We start from the raw sequence: 10,290 nt of genomic DNA on the forward strand, positions 1-10,290 counted from the left end.
CCCAGGCTGGGGACTGTTTGCCACTTCTCGGACACTGGGGTGCACGCTGCAAGCCCAGCCCAGGGTCCATCCCATCCCCCCAGCCCCGCGCCCCTGGCTTCCCTGACTGCCCAGCTGGCGGCCACTCCTCCCCGGCAGCTGCCATTGGTGATCAAAGCCACATGTGAGGTGGAGAGGGGTCCTTGGAGCCAGCAGTCTGGCCCCTCTCCCTGGCCAGCAGCAAGCCCTCTTATGCCCTCTGAGGAAAATCAATGGCCTGAAAATTCCTGAGCGCAATGAGCTGCTGATGACACCACACGGCTGTCGGCCTCCTCTGGGCCGGATGTCAAAGGCTCTGCCCAAGCTCGCTGCCCACCCGCGGCCGGCACAGCCCTCGGTCAGCCTCGGCAGGCGTGGGACGCATGCTGCCTGCTCTGGAGGTGGCTTCTGGCTGGCCCAACCACAGCCGGTGGGAGCCGGTGCTCCTTCAGGGCAGGTGGCCCCGGGGGATCTGTGTCCCGCTCGGGAGAACGGGCTCCAGAAGCAGTGAAGCCACGCTGGGGGGTGCAGGGCCTGGTTCCCAGACCTCCCCAACGTGCTGGGGCCACCCCGAGTCCCAGTCTTCTTGCTGGGGATCCTCTGTGTCGTGTGTGTGTGAGCACGCGCATGTGTGTGGACATGTATGTGCAAGTGTGCATGTCTGTGTGCGCATGTGCACGGGTGGGTGGGTGCATGTCTGTGTGTGCACACGTGTGTGTCTGTGTGGATGTGTGCGCGTGTGCATGTGTGTGTGTGCGCGTGTGCGTGTGTGTGTGTGTGTGTGCGCGTGTGCGCATGTGTGCATGTCAGGGAGCAGCTATCATTGACTGAACATTCACAACTGCTCCAACTGCTCCTTTTGTTTTCTGACCCCTTCCTCTCAGTTCCCGCAGCCCTGCCCCAAGAAGTAGGTGTTGTTTTCTCCCCTGTAATGTTGAGAAAATGCAGAGAGAGAAGGAGGCACCTGGCCCTCAGCATCCAGAGAACAGAAAGGGAATTCACATCTGGACTCTGACCCTCTGGTTCTGAAGGCTCGGGGCTTGGCCGCCACGCTCCTGCCCACCCAGCGCCACTGCCTGGGCTCAGGGTAAACAGGTCACCTCCTCTAAGCCCCTCAGCTCTGAGCCCATCAGTCAGGAGCCTGCGGACATCCCCCCGCCTCCAGGGCCCGGTGCTCAGGACACCTGGGCCCCAGCCGCACCCAGCACCCCAGGCGCCCAGGCGCCTGCCCACCAGGCAGTGAACGGGGCCCGTCTCCTCCCAGCCGTCGGGACGACATCAACATCCCCTCACGCGGACTGTCGGGCGGAGGTGGGGGCTGAGGGGAGAGGCCTCCCACCCAGAGATGTCAGGGGAGCCCAGCCCCTCCCCAGACATGGCTGCCCACGAGGCTGCTGCTGGTGAATTTATCTTTGAGGGATAGCTGACATGTCTATGTCCATTGCCCAAGGACGTGAACTCAGGCAAACTTCGGGAGATGGTGAAGGACAGGGGGGCCTGGCGTGCTAGGGGTCCATGGGGTCACATGGAGTCGGACACGACTGGGCACCTGAACAATAGTTGTTGTTGACACACTGTGTTATGAAGTGTCAGCTGTCCGACACCAAGACTCACCTTTTCTAAAGTCGCTCACCTGTGACTATTTTAAGTGCTGCTGTGCTCCCTGTGCTCTGCAATACATCCTCGTAGCTTTTTTATCTCACATGTAACAGTCTGTACCTTTTAATCCTCTCCCCGTCTTGCTATCCCCCCACTAGTGTATCCTCTGCATCTGTGATTTCTGTGGCCTTTTAACAAAGGGTAATCTGGGTCCAGGGGTTGGTGAAACCCTGGGCTAAAAGTGTCTTGCTCTTAAGTGCCAGGATTGTGGTAGGGAGAGAGGGAAGACAAAGTGAGTGGGAAGTTTTCCCCGCAGGGTCTTTCCGGCTTGGCTCTCAGGCCCTGGTGTGTCCACCCCCTCCAGCTCCTCGGGCCAGCCCCCCACAGCCCCCGCCTCCGCCTTAGAAACAGCTTCTGAGGAACACAGGGGCCCTGAAGCGCCTCCCCGCCCCCGCTGCGCTCCTGCCAAATGTCAGGCTGTTTACAACCGTCCCTCCCAAGGACCGTCCCCCAGGGCCCGACAGGCCGGTCATCCCCATGGCGACAGCCGGCCTGGGCGGGCACTCACAGCACAGGAAGCAGGACTTGTGGAAGCTGCTGCCTTCGCACTGGACCTCTTCAGCAAAGTACACCGTCTTCTGGCACACCCCACACTTCTTGCCTCCTCCCCAGTTCGGCATCCTGCAAGTGGACACAGAGAAGGGAATGAACTTTCCAGGGAGGTGGATACCTGGATGGCCCAGGACAGGGCCTGGGGCAGAGGCCTCCCCAGCAGGCAACCTGGGGGCTTCCCACCCTGGAGCCCGCAGGGAACTGCTGCGCAGCCACTGTATTTTCAGCGACCCTCCCCTCTCCACCCGCCAGCCCTCTAGGACATAAACTCCCACAAGACTCAGGCTGTCGTAGAAACAACAATAAAGCCTTTGCTGTGTGCATCCAGGCAGACAAATCTCACAGCAAAAGAAACAGGTAAGCTAGAACTCATAAAACACAAACTATCTGTGTCGGGTCTCAAACAGGCAAAACTCACACTGTCAAGGGAATTACACATGTGTGAGAGAGTGATAAAGACAAGGGAGTATCAGAGACTACTGTCTTAGATTTGGCACCTCGAAGACAGAAAAAGGGGTCTGCCAGGGGTCATCACATGGGGCCTCCTGTTGTAATTATTCTTCAAACTACGCAAATCAGTTCAGTTCAGTCGCTCAGTCGTGTCCAACTCTTTGCAACCCCATGAATCGCAGCGTGCAAGGCCTCCCTGTCCATCACCAACTCCCGGAGTTCACTCAGACTCAAGTACATCCAGTCAGTGATGCCATCCAGCCATCCCATCCTCTGTCGTCCCCATCTCCTCCTGCCCCCAATCCCTCCCAGCATCAGAGTCTTTTCCAATGTGTCAGCTCTTCACATGAGGTGGCCAAAGTATTGGAGTTTGAGCTTTAGCATCAGTCCTTCCAAAGAACACCCAGGACTGATGTCCTTCAGAATGGACTGGTTGGATCTCCTTGCAGTCCAAGGGACTCTCAAGAGTCTTCTCCAACACCACAGTTCAAAAGCATCAATTCTTCAGTGCTCAGCTTTCTTCACAGTCCAACTCTCACATCCATACATGACCACTGGAAAAACCATAGCCTTGACTAGACAGACCTTTGTTGGCAAAATAATGTCTCTGCTTTCTAATATGCTATCTAAGTTGGTCATAACTTTCCTTCCAAGCAGTAAGCATCTTTTAATTCCATGGCTGCTGTCACCATCTGCAGTGATTTTGGAGCCCAGAAAAATAAAGTCTGACACTGTTTCCACTGTTTCTCCATCTAATTCCCATGAAGTGATGGGACCAGATGCCATGATCTTAGTTTTCTGAATGTTGAGCTTTAAGCCAACTTTTTCACTCTCCTCTTTCACTTTCCTCAAGAGGCTTTTTAGTTCCTCTTCACTTTCTGCCATAAGGGTGGTATCATCTGCATATCTGAGGTTATTGATATTTCTCCTGACAATCTTGATTCCAGCTTGTGCTTCTTCCAGCCCAGCGTTTCTCATGATGTACTCTGCACTATGCATATAGGTTTATAACAAAAACTATTTATTTATTTGGCTACACCATGTCTTGGTTGCAGTATGCAGGATCAAGTTCCCCAACCAGGCATCGAACCTGGGCCTCTGCATTGGGAGTGAGAAATCTTAGCCACTGGACCACCAGGTAAGACACCAGTTTAGTTCAGTCGCTCAGTCCTGTCTGACTTTTTGCGACCCCATGGACTGCAGCATGCCAGGCTTCCCTGTCCATCATCAACTCCTGGAGCTTGCTCAGACTCATGTCCATTGAGTCAGTGATGCCATCCAACCATCACATCCTCTGTTGTCCCCTTCTCCTCCCGCCTTCAATCTTTCCCAGGGTCTTTTCCAATGAGTCAGCTCTTCACATCAGGTGGCCAAAGTATTGGAGTTTCCACTTCAGCATCAGTCCTTCCAATGAATATTCAGGATGGATTTCCTTTAGAATGGACTGGTTGGATCTCTTTGCAGTCCAAGAGACCCTCAAGAGTCTTCTCCAACATCACAGTTCAAAAGCATCAATTCTTCAGTGCTCAGCTTTCTTTATAGTCCAACTCTCACATCCATACGTGACTACTAGAAAAACCATAGCTTTGACTAGACGGGCCTTTGTCAGCAAAGTATTGTCTCTGCTTTTTAATATGCTGTCTAGGTTGGTCATAGCTTTTCTTCCAAGGAGCAAGCATCTTTTAATTCCATGGCTGCAATCACCATCTGCAGTGATTTTGGAGCCCAAGAAAAGAAAGTCTCTCACTGTTTCCATTGTTTCTCCATCTATTTGCCGTGAAGTGATGGGACCGGATACCATGATTTTCATTGTCTGAACGTTGAGTTTTAAGCCAACTTTTTCAGTCTCCCCTTTCACTTTCATCAAGAGGCTCTTTAGTTCTTCTTCACTTTCTACCATAAGGGTGGCGTCATCTGCATATCTGAGGTTATTGGTATTTCTCCTGGCAATCTTGATTCCAGCTTGTGCTTCTTCCAGCCCAGCGTTTCTCATGATGTACTCTGCATATAAGTTAAATAAGCAGTGTGACAATATACAGCCTTGACGTACTCCTTTTCCTATTTGGAACCAGTCTGTTGTTCCATGTCCAGTTCTAACTGTTGCTTCCCGACCTGCATATAGGTTTCTCAAGAGGCAGGTCAGATGGTCTGGTATTCCCATCTCTTAGAGAATTTTCCACAGTTTATTGTGATCCACACAGTCAAAGGCTTTGGTATAGTCAATAAAGCAGAAGTGTTAGGGGAAGCACGCTGACTGAAACCACCCACCCTGGCCAGGCACCATAGTAACCATTTGCATGAGTTGTGTTATGACAGGAGATCCTGATAAGGAATAGGGAACTAATAAGCTGCCACCAACCGGAAGAGTTAGGGAAACGTTGAAAGGAGACACCGCGTGTCCATCCACTTCCCAGAATCCCTCTCGCTAACATCCATCTTGGCTGAGCGATGCGTGCACCACCAGGAAAGACTCTGAATTAGAGTGATTGGCCAAAGACCACCTGGAAACTAATCCCATCACCATAAACCCCAAGACTGCGAGCCACGCGGCAGAGCAGTTCTCCTGGGTTCCCTTAACCTACTGCTCTCCACCCGGGTGCCCTTTCCCAATAAAATCTCTTGCTTTCTCAGCACATGTGTCTCCTCAGACAATTCATTTCTGAGTGTTAGACAGGAGCCCAGTTTCGGGCCCTGGAAGGGGTCCCCCTTCCTGCAACAGAAGTAGATGTTTTCCTGGAACTCTCTTGCTTTTTCGATGATCCAGCAGATGTTGGCAATTTGATCTCTGGTTCCTCTGCCTTCTCTAAATCCAGCTTGAACATCAGGAAGTTCACGGTTCACGTATTGTTGAAGCCTGGCTTGGAGAATTTTGAGCATTACTTTGCTAGCATGTGAGATGAGTGCAATTGTGCGGTAGTTTGAGCATTCTTTGGCATTGCCTGTCTTTGTGATTGGAATGAGAACTGACCTTTTCCAGTCCTGTGGCCACTGCTGAGTTTCCCACATTTGCTGGCATATTGAGTGCAGCACTTTCACAGCATCATCTTTCAGGATTTGAAATAGTTCAACTAGAATTCCATCACCTCCACTAGCTTTGTTCCTAGTGATGCTTCCTAAGGCCCACTTTACTTCCCATTCCAGGATGTCTGGCTCTAGGTGAGTGATCACGCCATTGTGATTATCTGGGTCGTGAATATCTTTTTGTACAGTTCTCCTGTGTATTCTTGCCACCTCTTCTTAATATCTTCTGCTTCTGTTAGGTCCATACCATTTCTGTCCTTTATTGAGCCCATCTTTGCATGAAATGTTCCCTTGGTATCTCTAATTTTCTTCAAGAGATCTCTAGTCTTTCCCATTCTATTGTTTTCCTCTATTACTTTGCATTGATAACTAAGAAAGGCTTTCTTATCACGCCTTGCTATTCTTTGGAACTCTGCATTCAAATGGGTGTATCTTTTCTTTTCTCCTTTGCCTTTCGATTCTCTTCTCAGCTATTTGTAAGGGCTCCTCAGTCAGCCAATTTTTTTCTTTTTCTTGGGGATAGTCTTGATCCAAACCTCTGTCCATAGTTCTTCAGGCACTCTATCAGATCTAATCCCTTGAATCTATTTCTCACTTCCACTGTATAATTGTAAGGGATTTGATTTAGGTCATACCTGAATGGTCTAGTGTTTTTTCCTACTTTCTTCCATTTGAGTCTGAATTTGGCAATAAGGAGTTCATGATCTGAGCCACAGTCAGCTCCTGGTCTCGTTTTTGCTGACTGTATAGAGCTTCTCCATAAGCTCTATAAGTCCTCGCATGTAGGTTTTATATGCTCTTTTGTATGTAAGATTTAGCTCACCAAAAATTTTTTTCTTTAGCCACATCACAGGGCTTGCAGGATCTTTCTTCCCTGACCAGGGATCGGACCTATACCCTTGTATTGAACACGTCAAGTCTTAACCCCCCAGGAATTTCACCCCCCCAAAAAAACTCAATTTTTTTGAAAAAGCAGGAGTCAGACACAGAGGGCAGGACTGAAGCTTTAGAGCTCATTAGGTGGGGGGAGGGGGAAGCATTTGCAAAATCCAGTTTTCCAGTACCACCCCCAGCCCAATGAATCATGACCTCTGAGGATGGGGCACCAGAACAGGAATATTTAACAAGCACCCAGCTGACTCTGAAGGCAGTAGCCTGGGACAAGTTGAGAAGCTTGAGGTTGGTTCTGAGCTGGGGTCCTGAGGCCAGGTGGGTTTAGTCCTTTCCTGACCCTGCCACTCACTGCTGTGTGTTCCTTGGGCAAGGGAGCTAGCCTTTGTAAACCTTCGTTTCTGCATCTTAAAATGGGGACAAAAGAAGAAGCTACATCACAGGTTACTTCTGGGGAATCAGGGAGGCATGGCTTAGTGCCTGACACAGGGTGAGTTCAGGGACCCAGGGCTGCAGGGTCAGAGCCCAGGATCAGGGATGGCGACCCTTCCAGCTCTTTGGACAGAAGTGTACGGAGGAGGGACTCCATGGGAGGACTGGGGTGCTGGGAAACAGTGGGGGGCCAGGGAGGAGTACCCTCCATGGGAACTCGGGTATGGGCACCCGGGGTGGTGCTGGCAGCTGGAGTCTGGGCAGGGGCAGGGGGCATGGTCCCTTCCACCAGGGGCTTCCCATCGGATGCAGTTCAGGGAGGAAGCTTGCCCCCGAAATGTCTCTTTGCTATGTGGATTATTTCAAGCTGAAAACAATCAAGGCCCAAAAAACTCAGGAAGAAACATCAATCTTCCCTCAAATGCCTAAAAGAATTTCGACAGAGGGCCAGTTCCCCAGTACTGCAGTTTCCAGAGATCTCTGTGAAGAACACAGGCCGGGTGTGGTGGGGAAAGCAGGCAGGGCCAGGAGACCAGTCCACTCTGTGTCCCCTTATCTCTGCCCGGCCCAGCAAACACTGGTTTCTAAACATTTGCTTTCCTTCTCCATGTCAACTGGCTCCTCGCCTCTGAAGTCCCAAACCATTGCCCCAGCTTCCTCTTTTGTCTCTAGCTGAGCATGGTATTTAATGTGAGGGTTTGGGCCCCTTTGGGAGTTACTCGGTTTTTTGGGTAGACATGTTATTAAGCTTTGATTTGCTCCTGTTCATCTGTCTCAGGTCAAGGTAACTCTTTTCAAGTCAGAAGGAGCTAGGAGGGCGCAGGGGGATTTCTTCCCCGACAGGGACACAGGTGTTGGCTCAAGGAGGAGGCCCGGTCCAGGTTCACTGCCACGCCCTCAAGTCTGCGTGTGCCTGGCACACAGGCGTGTGTACAGGAGTGTGCGCCTGGCACACAGGTGTTCACACAGGTGTCTGAGACGTCGCCCCGCTAACGCTCAGAGCTGCAGCCCAAGGCCCGCAGTATGCTCACGGGGGTGTGCGGGCCGAGAGCAGGCTCCTGTGGGTGAGGGGTGCAGGGAGCTGGGATGCTCACTGTCCACGGCCTCTGCTCTGTCTCCCCGTCCCGAGGGTTGGGGTTCCTCTGGCGCCACTGCTCTTGTGGTCACCCCGCCGAGCACTTCCACTGACCTTGACCTCTGCCCTGAGTCCAGGCTCACACACCCAGTTTCAGGGAAGCACCTCGATTTCAACACCAGCCACCTGAACTCATCACCTTTTCTCTCCAACATGCTCTTTTTCCTGACTGTCCATTTTGTTGCTGGAACCATAATCTTCTCTGATCACTAAGGAATCTCATCCTGAATCCCAGAATGGGGAGGAGCTCTGTACCCCACTCCACCCACTCACCCCAAACCCTGACCTCCCCGCCTCTCCAGGCCTCTTCTCACCACTGAGGTTCACTGACCCTCAACAGCCCCCTTCTCCTTGGGAATCAGCCCAGTTTTCATCCAGGGCACTGGACCTAAGCTGACTGCCAAGGTTCCCGGCTCGGGGCTCAGCTCCCATAGCGCCAGGGCCGGTCCCTGAGGCCCCACTGTTCCTCCGGCCCCCTGTGGTAGGGCTGCAAAACCATCTCCATGACGGACAGTAGGTGGTGTAATGTGGTCACTACAGTCGGCCTAACCTCCAGCCGCCTCCCGACCCTTCCTTGCTGCAGAACCCCATTTGAATCAGGCAGACCCCGCTCCCTCAATGACCCCCAGGAGGTGCTCAGGGCAGAGCTGGACCCAAAAGTCACTCAGTGACTCCAGCCCCCTGAGGGGTGGTGCAGGCACAGCCACGAGCAGAGCAGGGAGTCCTGGGGGACGAGCCGGTTCCCAGAGAGACATATGGGTTCCCTCCTGCCTCTTGACGGGTGCCGGGACGTGACCCCCAAACCCCAGCCCTCAGCATTCGGCAGACAGCCTGTCCCGAGCCTGCAGACCCACTGTGTGCCGGGCAGTCTGCAAGCACCATCCACCATTCCTGGCCACCCGGAGGCGGGGACCTGCCCATGGCATGGATGAGGACATGGGGCGGGGGAGGCCTGCAGTCAGGGCTGCGGTGAGGTGGCCACCCAGCCCCGTGCTGGCCCTCTGCGCTTAGTGGACAGGGCTTGGGGACATGGGGACCCAAGGGCTCCCGCCTCGCCTTGTCCCGCCCCTGAGCCCACAGGCTTCGTCCTCCAGCCCCGGGACACCCCTGAGGGGGGAGGTTCCCTGACCACGCGGTGGGGAGCTGTTCCCAGCTGTGGTTTGTTCCCCACACAAAAGCCCTCCTCCCTCGGGAGGCCCACGTCCAGCAGGGCCCGGGAACCCGAGGTGGGAAACTGCTCGGCTGCCTCCCAGCCAGGGACCCCCAAACTGTGGGGAGGTCCCCTTCAGGAACCCAGGGGACAGACAGGGCTCAGCACCCTGGGGCAAAGAGCACTGACCCAGGCTATGGGCGCCCCCCGCCCTCGTGAGGACCCCTCGGGAATCTATGGGTTGAGGGGGCTCAGCTGGGGGCCTGGCCACCTCCTTTCACCAGGGAGGTTCCTGCTCCACCCACTCCCTCCTGCCAGCCTGAGTCCAGCTGACGGAGCCCGAATGCCTTAAAAGGAAACCTACTTCCCAGACCATCTGGAGTTCAACAGGGACGCCTGGCTCCCTCTCAGCTGCCTCCTCAGGCCTGGGGCAGACGCCCCCCCCGCCCCCGCCCCACAGGAGGGGAGGAAGCGGGGAGGGGTCCAGGCAGTGCAGAGTTCAGGAAAGGGGATCTGGACCCATTTCTTCCCAGCCGAAAGGTCAGGCTCCCTTCTTCGCTTGTGTGCTCCTCCCTAGGTCAGGCCATCCGCTGACTCCGAGTCTCATTCTGAGGGTCGGGGGGAAATGAGAGCAGCGGCCCAAGGCCTGGCGCGCCGTGGGTTGCGCTCCTGAGGCACCCCCGGGCTGGACGTGCGCTGTCCTTGCCCCAGGCCATGTCTGCTCTGGGTGCCGACCCTGTGGTCACACCAGCCCTGACCCCCCGGGGGGGTTTTGGTTTGTCCACTTCACCGTGTCTACAGTTCCCACTGAGCAGTGGGCTTCATCTCCTGTGGGATGGCTGGAAACACCCAGACAGCTATTCCCCTGAAATGTCAAGGCCTTCAGGGCTGCCAGAAGCTAGAAGCCCGGGACTGGATTCTTCCGACCAGCGCCCGGGTCGGCCCGCTGCCCCCAGCCTCGTCCAGCTGCAGCATTTTCAAG

The 10,290-nt window shown here is 54.1% G+C and overlaps 1 protein-coding gene across 2 annotated transcripts in view; it reads right to left on the minus strand.

The window, feature by feature from the left end:
- CSRP1 (cysteine and glycine-rich protein 1) overlaps positions 1–10,290 on the minus strand; it is a 19,946-nt gene that overhangs the window by 6,614 nt on the left and 3,042 nt on the right. For both annotated transcript variants that reach the window (XM_010831058.1, XM_010831057.1), the window contains exon 2: positions 2,186–2,298. In XM_010831058.1, coding sequence (XP_010829360.1) covers positions 2,186–2,297 — 112 coding nt within the window. In that variant the 5' untranslated portion in view covers position 2,298. The remainder of the gene's footprint in view (positions 1–2,185; positions 2,299–10,290) is intronic.

Source organism: Bison bison, unplaced genomic scaffold, assembly GCF_000754665.1.
Source record: "Bison bison bison isolate TAMUID 2011002044 unplaced genomic scaffold, Bison_UMD1.0 scf7180017864524, whole genome shotgun sequence".
Taxonomy (NCBI): domain Eukaryota; kingdom Metazoa; phylum Chordata; class Mammalia; order Artiodactyla; family Bovidae; genus Bison; species Bison bison.